This window comes from Leucoraja erinacea, chromosome 11 (genome assembly GCF_028641065.1).
Source record: "Leucoraja erinacea ecotype New England chromosome 11, Leri_hhj_1, whole genome shotgun sequence".
In the NCBI taxonomy this organism is placed as follows: domain Eukaryota; kingdom Metazoa; phylum Chordata; class Chondrichthyes; order Rajiformes; family Rajidae; genus Leucoraja; species Leucoraja erinaceus.
In genome coordinates, this window is record NC_073387.1 from 24,413,691 (window position 1) to 24,436,660 (window position 22,970).

A 22,970-nucleotide genomic window follows, 5' to 3' on the forward strand; every position below is an offset into this window, starting at 1 on the left:
GCTGGTCACGCGGCACCCACTGCGCATGCCTGGGGCGGAGTGGCAGCGCGGCTGTCCAATGGGATGCGCGGATCAGACGCTGCTTGTCCCGGTCTGGGCCAATGAGCGCGAGGCGGGGGCGGGGCGAGACCGCGGTGAGTGTCGGCCTGAGGCCCGGCGGCGGCGGCGGCGGTGGTGAGGAGAGGAGGCGAAGAGGAGGAGAGGTGAGGAGGAAGAGGGAGGAGGGGGCAATAGGGAAAGGTGGGGAGAGATGAAGGGGGAGGTGAGGGAACATGGGGGTTGAGAGGTGGCCAGGGAGGGATGTAGGAGGAGGAGAGGTTAGAGGGAGTAAGGGGGAGTGAGCTGGGAGGGGAGCATCATCATACAGCACAGAAATGGGCCCTTCGGCCCAACTTGCCCGTGCTGACCAACAAGTCCCATCTACACCAGTCCCACCTGCTCGCGTTTGGCCCATATCCCTCTAAACCTGTCCTATCCAGAAACCTTCCAGAACAAGGGGGTCACAGTTTAAGGATAAGGGGGAAATATTTTAGGACCGAGATGAGAAAAACATTTTTCACACAGAGAGTGGTGAATCTCTGGAATTCTCTGCCACAGAGGGTAGTTGAGGCCAGTTCATTGGCTATATTTAAGAGGGAGTTAGATGTGGCCATTGTGGCTAAAGGGATCAGGGGGTATGGAGAGAAGGCAGGTACAGGATACTAAGTTGGATGATCAGCCATGATCATATTGAATGGCGGTGCAGGCTCGAAGGGCTGAATGGCCTACTCCTGCACCTATTTTCTATGTTACCTATGTCCTGTGGCTCTCCATTCCCCTATTCTGGGTAAAATACTGTGTATTCACTCTGTCTATTCCCCTCATCATCCTATACACGTCTTTAAGATCACCCCTTATCCTCCTGCATTCTAAGCAATTACATCCCAGCCTGCTCAACCTGTCACTATAATCTCAGGCCCTCCAGTCCATGCAACATCCTCACAAATATTCTCTGAACTAAACTCAAACTAAACGACATCCAGCCTATTGCAGGGCAACTAAAACTGAACACAATACTCCTAGTGCGGCCTCACCAGTGCCTTGTACAGCTGTAACATATCATCCTAAACTTCTATACTCAACCATACTGTCTGTCAGAATACTTTACGGATGCGGTTCATAGAATAGGCTAGAGATGAAGGTGCGGATCTGGAAGGTTTGAGCTTTAAGGAGAGCTTGGGTCATTTTCCCTGGTGTGTCGGAGGCTATGGGCTCAGTGGCCATTTCTTACTGTAGCTTATGACGACTTAACACTTTGTCATCACAAATTTCTTGGTCAGTGCCAGTTATGACTCCTAGAAATGATTTAATGTCTCAGATTTTCTACGGGGATATTTATACAGCAGATTTAAAGTTGGAGGTGCATCCCAAGGGAGAATATTCTAGACCTGCTGTCTCATGTCGCCAAAGATTCCGATTTGATCCTGACCTTGGATGCTATTAGTGTGGAGGTTGCACGTTCTCCCTGTGACCGTGTGGGTTTCCTCCTGTTGCTCCGGTTTTCTCCCACATCCCCAGGACGTTCAAGCTTGTAGGTTAATTGGTCTTTGTAAATTGCATCTAATGCGTCAGGAGTGGATGCAAAAGTGGAATAACATAGAACTTGTGTGCAGAAACAAAGAACAACAGATGCTGGTTTACACCAAAGATAGATACAAAGTGCTGGAGTATTTCAGCAGGTCAGTCAGCATCCCTAAAGAAAATTAATGAGTAACAGACATTTAAAGTCTGAAGAAGGGTCCCAAAGTCACCTATCGTTTTTCTCCAGAGATGCTGCCTGACCCGCTTAGTTCCTCCAACATTTTGTGTCTATCTGTGTCAGGAAGCATCTCTGGAAAGAAAGAACGGGTGACGTTTCAGGTCGGGATCCTTCTTCAGACTGATGTCTACTTGAGTATACGTGACGATAAAGTGTTATTGACTGTTTAACGAACATATTGCTCTCCCTTTCAGGCCAACTGAGATCAGGCACCATGGGTGAGCCTCAGCAGGTGAGTGCTTTGCCCCTCCCTCCAGCCCAGTACTACAAGGAGTACACGGATGAGAACGTGCGCAAGGGCTTTGCCCCCAAGCCCCCGCCACCCATCCGGGACAACTACACAATGTTCGGCAACCAGTTCCAGTGTGACGATCTGATCATCCGGCCGCTGGAGGGGCAGGGCATCGAGAGGCTGCACCCTCCGCAGTTCGACCACAAGAAGGAGCTGAAGAAACTCAACATGTCCATCCTGGTGAACTTCCTGGACCTGCTGGACATCCTGATCAAGAGTCCAGGCAGCATCAAGCGGGAGGAGAAGCTGGAGGACCTCAAGCTGCTCTTTGTTCACATGCACCACCTGATTAACGAGTACCGTCCGCACCAGGCCCGCGAGACGCTGAGGGTCATGATGGAGGTGCAGAAACGGCAGCGGCTGGAGACTGCCGAGCGCTTCCAGAAGCACCTGGACCGGGTGCTGGAGCTGATCCAGGGGAGCCTGTCCTCGCTGCCTGATGACCTGTCCGCGACCCCCCACCTGCGGCCCAAGTCCGAGCCCATGGACATGGAGGAGGGAGGCACATGTGTCCAGCCGGGAGCGGAGGCCGAAGCTTTGGTGAAGGAGGAGGAGATCAGCGACATGGACCTGGCCATGTGCTCCATCATCGATGACATGACGTAGAGCGACCGTGAGCCAGCGAGCTGCGCCCGCTCTGTGTGCCAGGCTGCTGCAGAGGCCGAACACATGGGTAGGGTTTGTGATGGTAGTTAGTGCTGTAGGAGAGTCTGCCCTGAGGTGTGGTTGGGGCATGAGGGCTCGGACAGTCCGTGCAGAGGGGGGACGGCCAGGCTGGAGACTGTACACCGCGGATTCTCACAGCAGACATGCCCTGCGGAGGCCGGGCAGCCTCGGCCACCCTTGGAACATCCCCAAAGGATCAGCAAGCTGGAGTAACAGCGTGGCAGGCAGCATCCCTTGAGAACAGGGAAAGGTGACCATTCAGGTCGGGACCCTTCGTCAGCCTTGACTTGAAACGTCACCTATCCATGTTCTCCATGTTGTCTGACCCACTGTGTTACTCCGGCACTTTGAGTACTTTTCATAAGTTATAGGAGCATAATTAGGCCATTTGGTCCATAAATTCTACTACACCATTCAATCATGGCTGATCTATCTATCACTCTGAATCCCATTCTCTAGCCTTCTTCCCATAACCCCTGATACCTGTCACGACAGCACGTGTGGCACCTGTGCGGCACGGTGGTACAGTGGTAGATTTGCTGTCTTCTAACGAACTTTTACATTGCCAGAGATCCAGGTTACACTACGGGTGCTGTCTGTACGGAGTTTGGACGTACTCCCCGTGACCTGCCTGGGTTTTCTCCGAGATCTTTGGTTTCCTCCTACACTCCAAAGCCGTATAGGTTTGTAGGTTAATTGGCTTGGTATAAATGTAAATTGTCCCTAGTGTGTATCATAGTGGTAAGGTGCAGGGATTGCTGGGCAGTGCAGACTTTGTAAGCCGAAGGCCCTGTTTAGACGTTGTATCTCTAAACTAAACTAATGAAGAATCTGTCAATCTCTGCCTACCTTCCTTGTTTCCATGTTGGAACGTCCCACGAGGTTCACCAGTGAAGTGTTGAGAATCCCAGATGGTACATTCCCCTGCAGTGTTCGAGCCCATCATTTCACAAACCCACCATTGTTGGATCTCGGTGAACCTACGTCCAAAACCATTCTCCTTCTACGCTGAGTGGCGCCTACTGTCTCTCATGAGGTGATTGGGCTGAGTATTGGTCGGAGGTTCGGCCGGGCGTAGGGGTTGGGATTGTGACCACGTGATGCCATTGCCCCCCCCCCTTGTCTTGCACCTACCCCAGCCAATGGCAGTACCTCGAGGGAAAGTGTTGCTCAGATTGTGGGCCACTGTCCTCGGTTACCCGGCTCTTTGAAGCCAGACGCAGCGACACAGTAACCCTCCAGGTACTGTCACAGCCAGTGGAGACCTGGATCAGCACCTATGGGGAAGTATGTGTGACCCCAGGGGGGAGTATGCTTGACCCGGGGGCAGCAAGTGTGGCCAGTGCACATCCCTCTATGTACATGGAACTGTGGGCATCTCTAACTATGTAGGGGACTGGATCTGTGCGTTTCACTTCTGGGGTAATTGCACACCCTTGCCTCGCTGTACTGAATGTCAGTCTCATGTATGTCTTCAATTAAAATCTCTTTTCATAGACGCGTATACATGGTCCTTGTGTGAATCTTTGGTTTATTGCTGATACATGTGCTGAGACTTTTTTTTTAATCTGAGAGGGTGCGCGGTTAAAGAGTGCAGGTAACTGCCTGGGGCGCTGGGTTCACAGGTACGCAGGGACACAAACCAGTGACTTTAATCCAAGAGACACAATGAACTGCAGATGCTGGAATGTTGGAACAAATCACAGAGTGCTGGAGGAACAGGTCAGGGAGCATCTGTGGAGGGAATGCACATTTCAGGTCAGGACCCCTCTTCAGACTGATGGGGCGGGGGAAGGAAGCCTGGAAAGAGAGATTGAGGTGGGACAATGCTGAGAAGGAGACAACATTTCTGCAGTTGACAAACGAACTACAGATGCTGTTTACCAATGAATCACAAGGTTGGAGGAACTCAGCGGGTCAGGTAGCATCTGTGGAGGGAATGGACAGACCACGTTTTCACTCCGGGGGGGGCTTCAGACTGCCTAAAACAGGGGGCTTGCAGGGTGAATGCTGGTGTGGATGAAGGGTGGTGAGGTGACATGGTGAGGTTTGATGTTGGGACGGTTTGGAGTTGATGCTCAGTCATGGAGCAATGCTGCACAGAAACAGCTGTTTCACCTCTGTGTGGCATTGACTACTGGCATGGCTGATACTTTACTAATCTCCAATCTACCGATTCCCTGGCCATCTTAACAGTCCAACCACCTCACATAGCCACACAGCACAGAAACAAGCAATTCAGCCCAACTTGCACTGAAAGAGGGGTTGAGAGGGAAAGATATGTTCATCACTTCTAGGAGCAAAATTAGGCCATTTGTCCATCAAGTCTACTCCACTATTCAATCATGGCTGATCTATCTTTCCCTCTCAACCGCATTCTCCTGCCTTCTCCTCACAACCCCTGACACACGTACTAATCAAGAATCTGTTAATCTCCATCTTAAAAATACCCAATGACTTGGCATCCACCGCTGTCTGTGGCAAAGAATTTCACAGATTCACCACCCTCTGGCTAAAGAAATTCCCCTTCATCTGCCAACCATAATTGAGTGGTGGAGTAGACTCGATGGGCTGAATGGCCTAATTGTGCTGCTATGTCATGTGGACGTATGGACATTATGTTTTGCCGCAGATCTCAGCGTCTGCTGTTCCTACTGGCCTGGTGCGGTTCAGTGGAGCTGTTGCCTGTCCCTCAAAGCCGGTACTACTGAGGAACCGGTGATTCACCGGGTGGGCTCCAGCCTGCCGAGGTGTGGCTGGAGATGTCGGCACCTTTAGCTGGTTCAGCTGTGAGATCCCATGCAACACCTCATCACGTTGCACAACGGCTCACAGCCCACGCACCATCCTGCAACGGTCTCTCTAACACTAGTTGGGGAAACAGAACTGACAACTCACGCACAAAATTCCACATGCTGTATGCTCCAGACAAGGACAGCCTATATCATCAAAGACCCAAACACCATCCTAACCACACTCTTATCAAGCCACACTGACGGGAGAGGGGGGGGGGGGGGGGGGGGGGGTGGGGGACTTCAGGAGCCTGAGAACCATTACCTCATGGTTTAAGAACATCAGGCTCCTGAATCACACAACGCAACCTTAACTACACGCCTACCTCAACACCGAACTATGCTGGGCTTTGTAGATTTACTTGCCCGTTTGCACTATTGCGGCCTGTTTACTGGGGAGTGAGAGTCAAGAGTATCTTATTGTCGTATGTCTCGAAACGGAACAATGAAATTCTTACTTGCAGCAGCACAACAGATATGTAAAGGTAATGCTCAATGGATAAAAAAAATAATTAGTGGCATTGATAGGGTAGGCTGTTTGGAACGTTTCATAAGTTAATAAGCCATAGGGGTCAAGGAAAGAGCATTCACGTCGCGGCCCTGTTTCCACCAATCTTTCCACCACTGCGCATAAGAAGCGACAAGACAGACACCATTGTATGCAGATGCCGAGAAGTGTGTTCAGAACAACTTCTAATCTTGTGTGTGGACTCGATAAGAAGAATAAGTCATTGGAGCAAAATTAGGCCATTCGGCCCATCGAGTCTACTCCGTCATTCAATCATGGCTGATCTCACCTTTCTCTCTCAACCCTGCCTCCTGCTTTCTCCCCGTAACCTTAGACACCCTTATGGCCCTGTCCCACGGTACGAGTTCATTCCAAGAGCTCTCCCGAGTTTTAAAAAAAAAATCAAACTCGTGGTAAGCACGGAGAATGAACGTAGCCGGTACATCGGAGCTCGGGGACGTCTCTCAGCGGCTCGTAACGCTAATGGCAGGTACTCGGGAAGACTCACTAACGGCAGGTAAGCTCGGGAAGACTCGTGAAGATGTTTCAACATTTTTCCACGAGAGAATGTCCATGAGAGTCCCGAGTACCGACGAGCGGCCATTACCGTAAATCTCCGAGTTCAAATCAGGGTTAACTCGGGAGAGCTCTTGGAATGAACTCGTACCGTGGGACAGGGCCATAACTAATCAAGTAAGTCTCCTCCTTAAAAATGCCCAAGGTGGAAATGTCCAACACTAGAGGGCACAGCTATAAAAGTGAGATGGTTAAAGTTTAAAGCACATGTGCGGGGCAAGATTTTTACACAGGGTGGAGGGGGCCTGGAATGCGCTGCCGGGGATGGTGGTGGAGGCAGATATGATAGTGGCAAGAGAGCAAAAGGGGAGATACAGAGTGCAGAATATGTGGATCTGTGGAATTCTCTGCCACAGAAGACAGTGCAGGCTACTTCACTGGATGTTTTCAAGAGAGTTAGATTTAATTCTTTGGGCTAAGGAAATCTAGGGATGTGGGGAAACGCAGGAACGGGGTACTGATTTTAGATGATCAGCCATGATTATATTAAATGGTGTTGCTGGCTCGAAGGGCCGAATGACCTACTCGTGCACCTATTTTTCTCTGTTTCTAATATAGTTCTTTGTGTTGTAGCACATCAGTTCCAGATACAAGGCCACAACGGGGTAGAGGTGAATCGGACAGTACCATGATGATGGAAAGGCCATTCAGAAGCCTCATAACAGAGGTGAAGAAGCTGTTCCCGAGTCTGGTGGTGCCTATTTTAGGCTTCAAGTGGTCAACTAGCTGGATTTGCACAGTTCCTGCCGCCAGCAATGTCAGACTTTGAGGCTGGACCCGCCATCCAGCGAGATCACTCCCCTACGGTTAACGGTGGGATTTCCAACCGCCAGCGCGCGCACACAGTGGCGCAGCAGGTTGCGTTGCTGCCTCACAGCGCCAGAGACCCAGCTTCGATCCTGACCGGGTGCTGTCTGTATGGAGTTTGCACGTTCTCCCTATGACCGCGTGGGTTTCCTCCGGGTGCCCCGGTTTCCTCCAACGCCATGCTGGTTTGTAGGTCAATTGCCTTCTGTAAATCAATTCTGTAAAAACGGGCATCAATTATAATGGTGCTCAAGATGAGCAAGGTGACGTGCCTCAATGACTATCGACCAGTGACACTAACATCGGTGGTGATGAAGTGCTGTGAGAGGTTGATCATGGCGCAAATCAACTCCTACCTCGACAAAAACCTGGACCCATTGCAGTTCGCCTACCGCCACAACAGATCAACGGTGGATGCAATCTCGCTGGCTCTCCACTCCGCTCTGGACCACTTAGAAAACAAAAACTCAAATGTCATTGATTACAGCTCGGCATTTAATACAATCATCCCCTCCAAGCTGGTTACCAAACTCGCATAATTGGGTCTCTGCGCATCCCTCTACAATTGGATCCTCTACTCCCTCTTCACCTACGACTGCACACCTGTACATGGTACTAACACCATCATCAAGTATGCAGATGATACAACGGTGATTGGCCTCATCAGCAACAACGATGAGTCGACCTATAGGGAGGAGGTCCAGCTCCTAGCAGCATGGTGCGCTGACAACAACCTGGCCCTTAACTCCAAGAAGACCAAGGAGCTCATTGTAGACTTCAGGAAGTCTAGGGGTGGCACGCACACCCCCATCCACATTAACGGGACGGAGGTGGAACATGTTTCCAGCTTCAGGTTCCTGGAGGTCAACATCTCCGATGACCTCTCTTGGACCCACAATACCTCAACTCTGGTCAAGAAGGCTCACCAGCGTCTCTTCTTCCTGAGGAGACTGAAGAAGGTCCATCTGTCTCCTCAGATTCTGGTGAACTTCTACCGCTGCACCATCGAGAGCATCCTTACCAACTGTATCACAGTATGGTATGGCAACTGCTCTGTCTCCAACCGGAAAGCACTGCAGAGGGTGGTGAAAATTGCCCAACCCATCACCGGTTCCTCGCTCCCCTCCATTGAGTCTGTCCAAAGCAAGCATTGTCTGCGGAGGGCGCTCAGCATCGCCAAGGACTGCTCTCACCCCAACCATGGACTGTTTACCCTCCTACCATCCGGGAGGCGCTACAGGTCTCTCCGTTGCCGGACCAGCAGGTCCAGGAGCAGCTTCTTCCCTGCGGCTGTCACACTACTCAGCAATGTACCTCGGTGACTGCCAATCACCCCCCCCCCCGGACACTCCTCCCACAGGAAAAAATAAGTCTATGACTGTATGCATGTAAACAGATTCATTTATTGAAATCATATTCTATGTCGCTCTTCCAGGGAGATGCTAACTGCATTTCGTTGTCTCTGTACTGTACACTGTCAATGACAATTAAAGTTGAATCTGAATCTGAATCTGAATCACAATCACAGATCACAGACTGTTCGAATTGGTGGAAAGGTGTCAGCCTCAATAACAATCAGCATGGGAGCACCTCAAGGCTGCGTGCTCAGTCCCCTGCTGTACTCACTCTATACTCGTGACTGCATAGCCGGTCATAGTGCGAACTCCATCATCAAGTTCGCTGACGACACCACTGTTGTGGGACGTATCACTGATGAGGATGAGTCAGAATATAGAAGTGAGATCGACCGATTGACTAAATGGTGCCAGCACAATAACCTGGATCTCAACACCAGCAAAACCAAGGAACTGATTGTGGACTTTAGAAGAGGTAGGGTGGGGACCCACAGTCCCATTTATATCAATTGGTCAATGGTGGAAAGGGGCAAAAGCTTCAAGATGCACATCTCTGAAGAACTCTCCTGCTCCGAGAACACTGATGCAATTATAAAGAAAGCACATCAGCGCCTCTACTTCCTGAGAAGATTACGGAGAGTCGGTATGTCAAGGAGGACTCTCTCGAACTTCTACAGGTGCACACTTGCGCACCCAGGAGCGGAAAAGACTACAAAAAGTAATAAACACTGTCCGGTCCATCATCGGCTCTGACCTCTCTACCATCGAGGGGATCTATCACAGTCGCTGCCTCAAAAAGTCTGGCAGCATCATCAAGGACCCACACTATCCTGGCCACACACTCATCTCCCTGCTACCTTCAGGTAGAAGGTACAGGAGCCTGAAGACTGCAACGTCCAGGTTCAGGAATAGCTACTTCCCCACAGCCATCAGGCTATTAAACTCTTCAAACAAAACTCTGAACATTAATAGCACATTATGTGTTTATTTGCACTTTATCTGTTTAGTTATTCATGTGTGTATATATTTATATAATAGTATATGGACACACTGATCTGTTCTGTATTCATGCCTACTATATTCTGTTGTGCTGAAGCAAAGCAAAAATTTTCATTGTCCTATCTGGAACACATGACAATAAACTCTCTTGAATCTTAAATTGTAAATTGTCCCTAGTGTGTGGGATAGTGCTAGTGTACGGGTGAGTGATGGTTCATGTGGGGCTGAAGGGCCTATTTCCATGCTCTATCCCTAAACTAAACTGGGTGGAAGGGCTCCAACTCCAAGCAGGGCCACCCCAAGCACGGGTGGCTTTAACATCCCTAACATTGACTGGCAGTTCCTTAGTGCCAGAGGCTTCGACGTGGCTGAAATAGGAATCTCCAAGAGTATGAGAAGCAGTTTAACAGGAGCCAGTGTGAAGGAGGTCAAATATGAGGGGTACGTGCAGCGGAGTGCTGGTCGGCCCCATTGCAGGTAGGATGTGGAGGCTTTGGAGAAGGTGCAGAGCCAGTTTACTGGGATGCTGGGAATCATGACAGAAGCCTCCTCGTGGCGATCCCCGGAAACGACGATACGATGCACTCTGTGACGACCAATTCTGGGCGACCAATTCTGTCAACATGTTGGACGACGACAGAAGCCAACATTGAAACAAACAAACAATGATTGTTTTCTCTGCTGAGAGTCTGGAACTCGGTTGCCGTTGACCAGGGCCCCTCCCCGCCGGCAGAGGGTGACGGCCCGGTTGTGAGAGCAGCCGGCTCTTGTCCCGCCCCACCGGGTGTCAGGGAGGCTCGAACGTGTGGAATACTTGCGGCTGAGCAAACTCAATACTCGTCGGACCCAGGCACCGTAATCCTTCCCGGGATCCGGACCCACACAACATGAGTGGCCTTTCCTCGACACCCTTCATCTACCTCCAAGACTCAGGGAGGCATCTCCTGTACGGGCTCCTCCACACCCTGCACTTCCTCGCCTTGGTCCCTCTACGCAAGGATCCTCCCCCTCTACATCGGGAACCTGGGGTGGAGGGTTCTGCATCGAGGAGTCCCGTGCAACCCTTGCGGTTAACAGACTCGCCAGCCGCCTGCCTCTATTGTGTCCCATGTGTACATGGAGTGTGTGAGGTTGCAGCCCCTGTTCCAACATCTAAAGGGGCTGCTCCTTGCCTTCTGGCTGCACTTCACACCCACCATCCTCATCTTTGGACACCGTGTGCGTAGGGGAGAGGGTCAGGCTGAAGACGTCCTGGTTGGGTTGCTCCTGGGCCTGGCCAAGCTGGCTATCCGTGAGTCACAGCGCCAGGTGGAAGAGGACTCTGCCCGAGCCGGCTGCCTGCTCCTTTTCCAGGGATACGTCCGCACCCGGCTGGTTATAAAGAGGTACTACACGCTGTCCACAGGCCCCCTGGGGGATTTCCAGCATCGCTGGGCCCTGCGGGGGGGTGGAATGCATCCTTGACATGGTTTGTAATATACTTTTTTCTGAATGTGTTTGACATTTAAGAATATTTGTTTAGATGACTGGGTGATTTTGTATGATGGTGGTGGGTTTTATTTTGAATTATTTTGTATTGTACATATTATTGTAAATAATTGTATAAATTATTTTTGGTTAAAAAAAAATCAGGTAGGAGGAGCGGGAATTTGAAATGGCAAACCGTACAGGCCGCCGCTCTTGTTCACAACGTTTTGCAGAGGCTGATCCAAAGGAAGTGGTTTCTGGGCTTGTGTTTTATCAGAGACTGAACCCTGTGTAGAACGCGCTGCTGCAGAGTGTGAGATCACAGCAGGCTTCGCCCACGTTCCTGTACCTCGCCGGCCAACACTCTCCCTCCACCCATCGCCCCTCAACGCTCTCCATGGGGTGGGCCAATTGCCACTAGCATGGATCCCAGCCCCATCCTGGAGGAGTTCCTCATCAAACGCTCTCAGCAGAAGCGACGCACCTCTCCTTCCAACTACAAAGAGCGGTACTTCATCCTCACCACCTCCCGCCTCGCCTACTATGAGTGTCGCCCTGGGGTAGGTCCACTTCACTCTACCCCTCTCCTTACCGCCCTCCTTTGCTTCCCCCACTCCTCCCTTGCCCTCCCTCACTCCCCTCCCTCACTCCCCTCTCGCTCCTCCCTAACTCTCCCTTGCCCTCCCTCACTCCTCTCCCTCACTCCCCTCCCTCACTCCCCTCTCACTCTCCCCTCCGCTCGCTCCCCCCTCACTCTCCCTTGCCCTCCCTCACTCTCTCGCTCCTCCCTAACTCTCCCTTGCTCTCCCTCACTCCCTTCCCTCACACCCCTCTCGCTCCCCCCTCCGCTCGCTCCCCCTTCACTCTCCCTCGCTCACCTACCTCCCCCTGCTTCCCCTCTCACACCCACTTTCCCCCCTGCTCCCTCCCTCTCCCACCTCCTATCTCCATCCCCCTTTCCCCCTCTTTTGGCCCTTTCTCTCTTGCTTTCTCATCCCCCTTCACCCCCTCTCTTCTTGCCTCCGAGCTGCCTGCCTGGGTGTGACTTTAGAAGGTATGGTCCAGAGTAGAGATGTTACAGGGATTCTGCCGTTGCTGCTTGAGAACGTGACAAGTAGAATCGAGAGGAGGCCATTGTGGCCCGAGTCCCTCTGCTGCTATTCTGTAATCATGACCGATCTTATACCTAAGTGTCACTCCGCTGCACTAAGACCACATGGTTTGTTTGCTTCATTGTAACATTATGGAGAGGATGGACAAACTTGGACCGTTTTTTCTGGAATGCCGATGTTGAGGGGACACCTGATAGAAGTATATAAAATTATGAGAGGCATGGACAGGGTAGAGAGCCTGAACCTCTATCTCTCCCAGTGGGTAAATGTCAAAGACCAGAGGGCACAGCTTTCAGGTGAGCTGGGCAAAGTTTAAATGAGATGTGCAGGGCAGGTCTTTTACACAGAGGGTGGTGGGAGCCTGGAACATGCCTGGTGGAGGCAGATACGATAAGGGGGTTTAGGGGCATTTAGACAGGCACGTGGATATGCAGGGAATGGAGGGATATGGATCACGTGCAGGCAGATAAGTTTGTCTTGGTATCATGTTCGGCACGGACATTGTGGCCAACGGGCCTTCTAAACCTTGAGTACAATCAGACCACACACACATCAGTACAACAGGTAGTGCAAAGAGAAACCAAACAGAGTGTAGAATGTGATGTTACAGCTCCAGGGAAAATGCAGATAAAAAAAGGTACAAGTGCCACAACGAGGTAGATTGGAAGATCGGGAATTATGAGGGGTTCAGCCAGAAGGGGAAGAAGCTGTTCATGAGTCTGGTGGTGTGCGCTTTCACGCTACTGTACCTTCTGCCGGATGGGAGCGGGGAGAAGAAGGAATGACCGGGGTGAGACAAGTCTTTGATTAAAGACACAAAAAGCTGGAGTAACTCAGTCAGTCAGGCAGCATCTCTGCAGAAAAGCAATAGGTGACGTTCCGGGTCGAGACCCTCTTCAGACAGTCATTGATTATGTCAGCTCCTTTCCTGAGGCAGCGTAAAGTGTAGATGGTGGGGAATGTGGGCTGTGTGCTGGTCTGGGCCACATCCACAACTCTCCGCGATCGCTTGCTGCCTTGGGCAGAACTCTTCCCAAACCAAACCGTGATGCATCCCAACACATTATATCGCATTTGCCAGGTCGTGAAGCAGACGCAGTTTGGTGTAGTCTGTAAACGGCCTACATTGACACTCACTGCTGCGGCCCTGACCTCTGGACCTCCCTCCCTGCACCACTGCCTCTGTCATCTTTTAGAATAGTCAGAAATACCCTGTGATGGGCCTCAGGTAATCAGCTGACAGTCTGCGGGCGCATATATATGTGCATGTACATGTAGTATATGTGTACATGTAGGTGTATGTGTGTGTATATGTGTGTACGTTTGTGTATGTGTGTACATACATGTGTAAGGACATGTATGGGTGTGTTTGTATGAGTGGGTCCTTGTGTGTCTATACGTGTGTGAGTTTGTGTGAATGCATGTGTATATACGTGTGTATGTGTGCGTGCATATGTGTGTGCATATGAATGAAAGACAGCGGTGCAAGAGAGAGCGTGTGTGTGACAGAGATAGCGATGTGTGAGAGGCTGTGTGTGGGTCAGTACGTGAAAGAGAGGCTGAATGTGTGAGAGTGTGCATGTGAGAGAGTGTGTGTGTCAGTGTGTATGTGCGCGCATGTGTGTGCAAGTGCGTGTCTGCATGCATGTGTGTGTGTGTGTGTGTGCACATGTGTGTTTGCGCATGTGTGTATGTGTTTGTGCGTGCGTGCGTGTGCACGTATCTGTGTGTGTGCGAGCATGTGAGCTTGCATGTGTGTGCATGTATGGGCGTGTGTGTGCGTGTGCGTGTGTGTGTAAATGTGTGTGCATGTGTGTGTGTGCGTGCATGTGAGCGAGCATGTGTGTGCATGTGCGTGTGTGTGCATGTGCGTGTGTGTGCATGTGTGTGCATGTGTGTGTATGTGCGTGCATGTGTGTACATGTGAGCGTGCATGTGTGTACATGTGTGTGTGTGTGCGTGCATGTGTGTGTGAGTGTTTTCTCTGCCCCGCCCCGTCAGCCTGTGGTTATTCAGGGGGGTTGAGGATGGTGGAGATGTGTAGCTGCCAATCTGATACTCTTGCAGCACCAGGCCAGGCGAGAGAATCTATCGGTAACACCCTGACCCGCTGGGGAAACAGGCTGCTGTGTCTGAGGGTCTGTCGGCCTGGCGGACCCTCGTAGTTCCCTGATGCTGGGGCCTGGCCCAGTGTAGGCCTGTGACGAGGGCAAGTTGCACTCCCACATGTGATTTACATTGAGCTTCATCTGAAATCCTTTCAAGTGAGAGGAGGGGAGGAAGATGCAAAGCGAGGAGCACATACAGTGAGAGGGAGGAGGTGGTTACGGTGCAGAGATGATTTACGAGGATGTTGCCAGAATGCGAGAGCCGGGGCCATATGGAGAGGTTGGGCAGGCTAGGACTCTTCCTTGCATCGTGGGAGGATGATCCTATAAGGATGTATAAAAGGGAATAGGCAAAGTGCTACTCGGCCTATGTCGTCTTGTTCTTGATTCCCGACTGGGTAAAAGACTGTATTCACCCTATCCATTCCCTTCATGATCTATACACTACTATAAGTTCACTTCTCAACCTTCTGCGCTCCAAGGAATAAAGTCCTAACGTTAAACTTTAAGTCCTATGAAAGCCTTATTGACCACCATATCTATCTGTGATGCCACACTTTCAAGGGATTGTGTACCTGCACGCCTAGATCCCTCTGCTGCACAACAATCCCTGTCCACCTGTGACGCCATTTTCAAAGAAAAGTGTACCTCCCCTGGGTTTGTCAATAACCCTGCCTTAAAGCCCTGTCCCACGGTACGAGTTCATTCCACGAGTTCTCCCGGGTTTGCCCTGATTTGAACTCGGAGATTTACGGTAATGGCCACTCGTCGGTACTCGGGGCTCTCGTGGACATTTCTCAACATGTTGAAAAATCATCACGAGTCTTCCCGTGCTTACCTGCCATTAGTGAGTTTTCCCCGAGTACCTGCCGTTAGCGCTAAGAGACGTCCCCGAGCTCCGACGTACCCGCTACGTTCATTCTCTGTGCTTACCACGAGTTAGATTTTTTTTTTAAACTCAGGAGAGCTCTTGGAATGAACTCATACCGTGGGACAGGGCTTTTCGGCTCCCTTCTCCTATGATCTCCCTGCCTCTGAAAGAGTCAAGTGTGTTTTATTGTCATTCGTCCGGAAACGAAACAATGTAATTCTTGCTTGCAGTAGCTCGACAGATATGGAAACATAGTATGTAAAACACATATTAACAACTCCCCCAAAAGTTCAACAAACAAACATAGTGTGTGGCCAGGGTGGTGTGGGTCTTTAATGATACTGACTGACATTTTAAGGCATTTACTCCTCTGGATCCCCTTTGATGGTAGGAAGGTCAGACAGGGCAGTGTCCGCCACTCTCTGTAATCTCCTTCATTGCTGGGCGTTTGAGTTGCTGACCCAGGCAGTGATGCTCTCTCCTGTACGCATAAGTTCAAGAGCATTCATTAATATGGTGGTGGAGTTGTTGCCTCACAGTGCCAGGGACCCAGGTTCGATTGTGACTACGGGTTCTGTCTGTACGGAGTTTGTATGTTCTCCTGGTGACTGCGTAGGTTTTCTCCGGGATCTCCTGTTTCCTCCCACACTCAAAAGACGTACTGCTTTGTAATTTGTCCCTAGTGTGCGCAAGATAATGTTAATGTACGGGATTGTTGTCGGCGTGGACTTGGTGGGCCGAAGGACCTGTTTCCGCGCTGTATCTCTAAACTAAACCAAACTAAACTAAACTCGACGTACTGAATCTCCTCAGCTTCTTGTTGATGTTGATGTTGATGGGCTTTCTTTGTGACTGTGTCCTGCAGAAGAAGTACGTGCTGAAGGGATCGATCGAGGTGTCGAGGATCAAGTGCGTGGAGATCGTGCTGACTGACATGAGTCTGCCGTGTAACTACAAATATCCCTTCCAGGTCAGTGTGCGGCTCCCAGCCAGGGCCAGAGTACGACAGAGGCTCAAGGAATGCAGGTGCCGGGTTACAAAAGAACCCACAGTGCTGGAGTAACTCAGCGGGTTAGGCAGTATCTCTGGAGAACATGGATAGGAGACATGTTAGGTTGTGACCCTTCTTCAGACTGATTGTGGGGAGGGGGGGGGGATGAAGGCTAGAAGAGTGGGGGTGGCAGGACAGAGTATGGTGAATGATAGGTGGATGCAGGTGAGTGGGGGCTTGATGGCCAGGTGGTTGGATGAAGACCACCACATCCCACCACAACCAGACAACAGTGACTGTCCTTGATGTTCCTCGTACTATCCTTGATCGGACTTTGCAGGCTTTACCTGCTCTAAACGTTATTCGCTTATCATTAGAGCCAGGGTTTTGCCAAAAGTGCCATGTGCCTTTTCATGTTCAAGAAGAAACTGCAGATGCTGGAAAATCGAAGTTAGACAAACTCGAACTGGAGAAACTCAGCTGGTGAGGCAGCATCTATGAAGCGAAAGAAATGGGCAACGTTTTGGGTCGAAACCCTTCTTCAGACTGTGCCTTTTCATGCCTTTTTTTTGATGATTTCAGCAAGTTAAAGCTCTTTTCATATCGAGTGCCTAAATAAGCCTTTTTTTCCCCGTGTTATTGTAATTAACAAGAAAATTTCCACCACTGGGGTGAAACTGGGGCACCACCATCGGTCGTTCATTCGTGGGTAGTGGGCGAGGCCCCAGTCTTTTGCAGTCAGGCTGTAAGTGCGTGTTAATTGTTATTGGGGATTGCTTTAAGTAGGTGTGAGGTGGTGATTGAGGAGGAATAGGTGGGGTGGGGAAGGGTCCAGTCTTTTCAAACTGGAATCAGGCTGTGAGTAGGTGTGAAGTACTGGTTGGGGAGGTGGGAGGGGGTACCAGGGTTAAGTATCTGTTTGTCAAACCTGCAGTAGAACTCGTCAGCTGACGATTGTCCAAGGAGCAGGGTTTCCTCTGTAGCTGGTGATTTCTTGCAAGCCCTTCCACACTGAAGAAGAGTCATTAGGTGAGAACTTGCTCCTCAACATCTCAGAGTACCTTTCCTTGGCAGCTCTGATTCCTCTTCCCAGCTTGTAGTTGACCTGCCTGTAGAGGTCTGCATCCCCGCTCCTGGAGGATCTACCCCTGCAAGCATCAAAATGCCTAAAGTCAAGTCAACGCCTTGTAAAAAACGGAACGATTTGGTGTGAGTGTTCGGGAGTGATATATTCTCTACAGACAACTGTCTGCTGTTTTGCAAAGCATGTGACAATGCAGTGAATCATGAGAAGAAATATTTTGTCTCCCAGTATGTACAGACAGCTAAACACAAGTCGGCGGCAGAGAAACTGAAGGTGGGAAATACGCAAGCTTGTCTCCTCACTACATTTACTGCTGGCTCCAGTGGCAAATCTGAGTTTTTTCGATTGATCTGTGCAAGGCATTGATTGATGCTGGAATTCCACTGTGGAAATTGGAAAACAAATCTCTCAGAGGTGTTTTAGAGAAATACAGAGAGGAACATATACCGAGCGAAACATAATTACGGAAAAATTATGTTGACAGCAACTTCAACATTGTTGTGCAGAAAATTAGAGATGAAGTTGCACGCAACAAAATATGGATCTCAATAGACGAGGCAACCGATGCTGTGGGCAGATATGTTGCCAATGTGGTCATCGGTACACTGGAAGCAGGTCAACCATCAAAGGTGTATTTGTTGACATTGGAAGTATTGGAGAAGTTAAACAGCTCAACTATTGCTCTGTTGTTTACATCTTCACTTGCTGTACTTTGGCCAGAAGGCATAAAACACGAGAATGGTCTTCTGTTTGTGATTGATGCAGCTCCGTAAATGAAAAAGCTGCTCGTGCTCTTAAAGTTTTATTCCCAAAAATGTTGCATTTGATATGCTTAGCTCACGGACTCCATAGAATTGCCGACCACATCCGTAGCTTGTTTCCAAATGTCGATCGCCTAATTACCAATGTCAAGAAAATCTTCCTCAAAAGCATTGTCACATGTGCAGTTGTTCCAGGAAATGGCACCTGAGATTCCGCTATATCCTCAGCCCGTATTGACTAGGTGGGGTACATGGCTCTCTGCTAAGGTACTCCTTTAAAAATGCAGCAAGAACTTTTTTCAAAGAGAGTGGTGAATCTGGAACTCTCTGCCACAGAGGGTAGTTGAGGCCATTGTTTTGAAGAGAAGATGGAGTGGGTAAAATCAGGGGGTATGGAGAGAAGGCTGAGGAACTGAGTTGACATTCTTTGCCATAGAGGGAGTACTCCTGCACAATTGAATGTTTCTATGGTCTCTGTACTCTACTATGCTGCAGAAAAGTTAAAATAAATCGATTGTTCCTGGGAAGGTTCACCAGACTGATTCCTGGGATGTCAGGACTTTCATATGAAGAAAGACTCGATAGACTCGGCTTGTACTCGCTAGAATTTAGAAGATTGAGGGGGGATCTTATAGAAACGTACAAAATTCTTAAGGGGTTGGACAGGCTACAGGCAGGAAGATTGTTCCCGATGTTGGGGAAGTCCAGAACAAGGGGTCACAGTTTAAGGGTAAGGGGGAAATCTTTTAGGACCGAGATGAGGAAAACATTTTTCACACAGAGAGTGGTGATTCTCTGGAATTTTTCTGCCACAGAAAGTAGTTGAGGCCAGTTCATTGGCTATATTTAAGAGGGAGTTAGATGTGGCCCTTGTGGCTAAAGGGATTGGGGGGTATGGAGAGAAGGCAGGTACAGGATACTGAGTTGGATGATCAGCCATGATCATATTGAATGGCGGTGCAGGCTCGAAGGGCCGAATGGCCTACTCCTGCACCTATTTTCTATGTTTCTATGTAAGAATCTGCTGCAGTCAGGATCGTCAGTGAAATCATGCAGAAAAAGTTCATCCACTGCGATCTTGTGTTTATTGCTTCCAATTTTGCAAACTCCCCACAAGCTATCACTTCCCTTGAGAAACGTGGCAAAGCATTAGCGAATAACGTGCAGGTTTTCAACAAAGTACCTGACGGTATTCATAAAGTTCCTGGCGATGTCGGTAAAGACATACAAGAAAAATGTAAGAGTGTGATTTTAGGTAAAAAAAAGATCTTGAAGACATACAAAATATATACTAAAGTTCTCAAAGGTAGTTGTAATGCACAAGACATTGACATGCATATAGAGTCTGTAGCTTGTTTCGGGTATGTACCAGTGACCTCAACTGGGGTAGAAAGAAGTTTTTCACAACTGAAGCATATTCTGTCTGACAGTTGGCATAGTTTAACACCAGATAATTAGAAAGAAATGCTAGTAATTATGTGCAACCGGGCAACTTTGGTCATTTCATGTAGTACACCTTAAAATTATCATTTGTAACCATGGTGGTGGAAATACATGTTTTTTATGCCTTTTTTTAATCAATAAATGCCTTTTTTGTGCCATTTTTGTAATTTTATTATGCCTGTTAGCCTGCCTATTTCAGAGATTTTTAGTGCCTAAACATCCTGGCTCTACTTATCATGTATCTAGACACTGTAAATGGATTGACTGTAATCATGTGTATTGTCTTTCTGCTGACTGGTTCACACACAGCAAAAGCTTTTCACACTTCTGTACCTAGGTACATGTAAACTAAACTGAACTGAACTGAGGCTGGAGATGAAAAAACTAAAAGAGTGAGATAAGGGTAGTAGAGGTGTGAATTGTGAAGCCAGAAGAAGGAATTGTAGAGTAGTGGTTGTGGCCCAGTCCATCACAGAGATCAGACTTCCCACCAACAACTCTATCTACACTTTATGCTGCCTCACGAAAGCAGCCAACATAATCAAATGTTTGGCCCACCCCACTCATTCGTTACTTTAGACTTTAGAGACACAGCGCCGGAAATCTGTGTTCGACCCCGACTACGGGCGCTGTCTGTACGGAGTTTGTACGTTCTCCCCGTCACCTGTGTGGGTTTTCTCCGAGATCTTCGGTTTCCTCCCACACTCCAAAGTCGTACAGGTATGTAGGGTAATTGACTTGGTAAATCTAAACAAAATCGTCCCGAATGTGTGTAGATAGTGTTAATGTGCGGGGATCGCGGGTCGGCGCGGACCCGGTGGGCTGAAGGGCCTGTTGATGGGAGAGGGGAGAAGAGGTAGTGACCGGGGTTAGACTGGTCCTTGATTATGCTGGTGGCCTTGCTGTGGCAGCATGAAGTGTAGATGGAGTCAATGGAAGGAAGGTTGGTTTGTGTGACGGTGTGGGCTGTGTCCACAACTCTTGGATGTAGCTGTTCCTAAACAATGCTGTGATGCATCCTGACAAAATGCTTTCTACGTTGGTTCAGCCACGTGTAGAAAGATGCTCAGTGTAAAGTGCCACTCGTTGCCAAAGATGTGTCGGCTTTGGAGACGGTATGGATGTGATTCACTCAAATGATTCCAGTGATTGGAAACCAACTAGAATATAAAAACAGGGGAGGCCTTACACAAGGCATTTGATCAGATTACATTTGGAGTATCGTGAGCAGTTTTGGGCCCCATATCTGAGGAGGGATGTGCTGGCGTTGGAGATGGTCCAGAGGAGGTTTACGACAATGATCCCGGGGATGACAGGGTTGCCGTATGATAAGTGTTTGATAGCTCTGGGCCTGTACTCGCTGGAGTTTAGAAGGATGAGAGGAAACCTCATTGAAATTTACTGAATAGTGAAAGGCCTGGAAAGGATGGTTGTGTTTTAATCTCTGGCTTTTGTCCCAACAATATGCCTATCAAATTCCCCCTCACATTTATCCACCTGTTACCTGCCACGCTTTGTCCTCCCTCTCCTCTCTCCCAGCTTTCTTTCCGCCCTCCCGGCCGTTTGCTACAATCAGTCTGAAGAAGGGTCCCAAATCGAAATGTTACCCGACCTTGTTCTCCAGAAATGCTACCTGACCCGCTGAGTTACTCCAGCACTTTGTGTCCTTTTGCGTAAAGCAGCAACTACAGTTCCTTGAGTCTGCAAGGATAGGCGATTTTACTTTAGAGCTTCGAGATACACAGAGTCCACTCCGCTCAGTGATCATCCTGTACACTAGCACTATCGTACACACTAGGACAATTTTTAATTTGGGATGTGGGAGGAAACCGGAGCACCCGAAGGAAACCAACATGGTCACAGGGAGAACGTACAAACTCCACACAGACAGCATCCGTAGTCAGGACCGTACCCGGGTCTCTGGCACTGTAAGGCAGCAGCTCTACCCGCTGCACCACTGTGCCGCTCTGGGTGGGGAGGTGGATTGTGACAGGTAGCTGTGGACACGTTGGAATTTCCCTGTCTCCACCAGCTTTATCAGTGTGGAAATGGTCAGCAGGAACTATGCACTGACAAAAGGTTTGTACAAAGGGACCCAGACTTGGAGCCCATGGGGCCACATTTTAAACCTCCCTTCTCTCTCTCTCGCAGGTTTTTCATGAGAATTATTATCTGTACGTGTTTGCCCCGAACAAAGAGAGTCGACATAAGTGGGTGACAGCGCTGAAGGAAGGTGAGCGGGTAACATGGAACACAGCACAGAAGAAGGGTCTCGACCCGAAACGTCACCCATTCTTTCTCTCCATAGATGCTGCCTCACCCGCTGAGTTACTCCAGCATTTTGTGTCTACAGCACAGGCACAGGAACAGGGCCTTCGGCCCATAATGTGAAAGGCCTGGAGAGAGTGGATGTGGAGAGGATATTTTCACTAGTGGGAGAGTCTAGGACCCGAGGTCATAGGCTCAGAATAAAAGGACGTACCTTTAGAAGGGAGATGAGGAATTTCTTTAGCCAGAGGGTGGTGAATCTGTGGAATTCGTTGTTACAGAAGGCAGTGGAGGTCAAGTCAACGGGTATTTTTAAGGCGGAGATTGACAGATTCTTGATTAGTAAGGATGTCAGGGGTTACGGGGAGAGGGCAGGAGAAAGGGGTTGAGGGGGCAAGATAGGTTGAATGACAGAGTAGACGTGATGGGCCGAATGGCTTAATTTTGCGCCTATCACTTATGAACTTATCTCCATGCCAAACATGATGCCAAGTTAAACTGATGTCCTCTGCCTGCATGAGATCCATATCCCTCCATTCCCTACCCCTGGCAGTGTATTCCAGGCACCCATCGCCCTCTCTGTAAAAAACCTTGCCCCACACATCTCCTTTAAACATTCCCTGTCTTAGCTTAAAGCTTTGCCCTCTAGTGTTGGACGTTTGTGGGGGGGGGATGGGATGGCCTCCACTGCCTATCTATACCTCTCATAATGTTACATACTTCTATCAGCTCCCCCATCAACCTCTGACATTCCAGAGTAAATAATCCAAGTTTATCCAACCTCTCCCTATAAACCCTCTGCACCCGGAAGGGTTTCGGAGTGGTCTGGCAAGGTCTGAGTAGAGCGAGAGGGGTGATCGGACTGGACCAGACCAGACCGGACCAGGTCTAGCCCAGTGAAAGTCCCTCCAGATAGCCCTCCTCCTCAACTCTTCCCCACCAACAAGCCTTTCCAGCTTGTTCACCAACGCACCCTGAATCAGGGGTTCAGGAAGGGTGGGGAACATTGAGTCATAGTCACACTGTGTAGAAACAGACTCTTCGGCCTAACATGCCCACACTGATCAACATG

General features: G+C 49.5%; 2 protein-coding genes across 2 annotated transcripts in view; both read left to right on the top strand.

Moving 5' to 3' along the window:
- The first annotated feature begins 85 nt into the window (after positions 1–85).
- Positions 86–4,260, top strand: med7 (mediator complex subunit 7). Its single transcript, XM_055642866.1, has 2 exons — positions 86–203; positions 1,993–4,260. The coding sequence occupies exon 2, from the start codon at positions 2,013–2,015 to the stop codon at positions 2,694–2,696; it is 684 nt and encodes a 227-aa protein (XP_055498841.1). The 5' UTR covers positions 86–203; positions 1,993–2,012; the 3' UTR covers positions 2,697–4,260.
- A 7,292-nt stretch (positions 4,261–11,552) lies between these two features.
- The window catches only part of LOC129701591 (tyrosine-protein kinase ITK/TSK-like), a 33,649-nt gene continuing 22,231 nt past the window's right edge, over positions 11,553–22,970 (top strand). Inside the window, exons 1-3 of the mRNA XM_055642867.1 lie at positions 11,553–11,820; positions 16,217–16,321; positions 21,782–21,863. Of these exons, the coding sequence (XP_055498842.1) occupies positions 11,683–11,820; positions 16,217–16,321; positions 21,782–21,863 (325 nt within the window). The 5' untranslated portion in view covers positions 11,553–11,682. The remainder of the gene's footprint in view (positions 11,821–16,216; positions 16,322–21,781; positions 21,864–22,970) is intronic.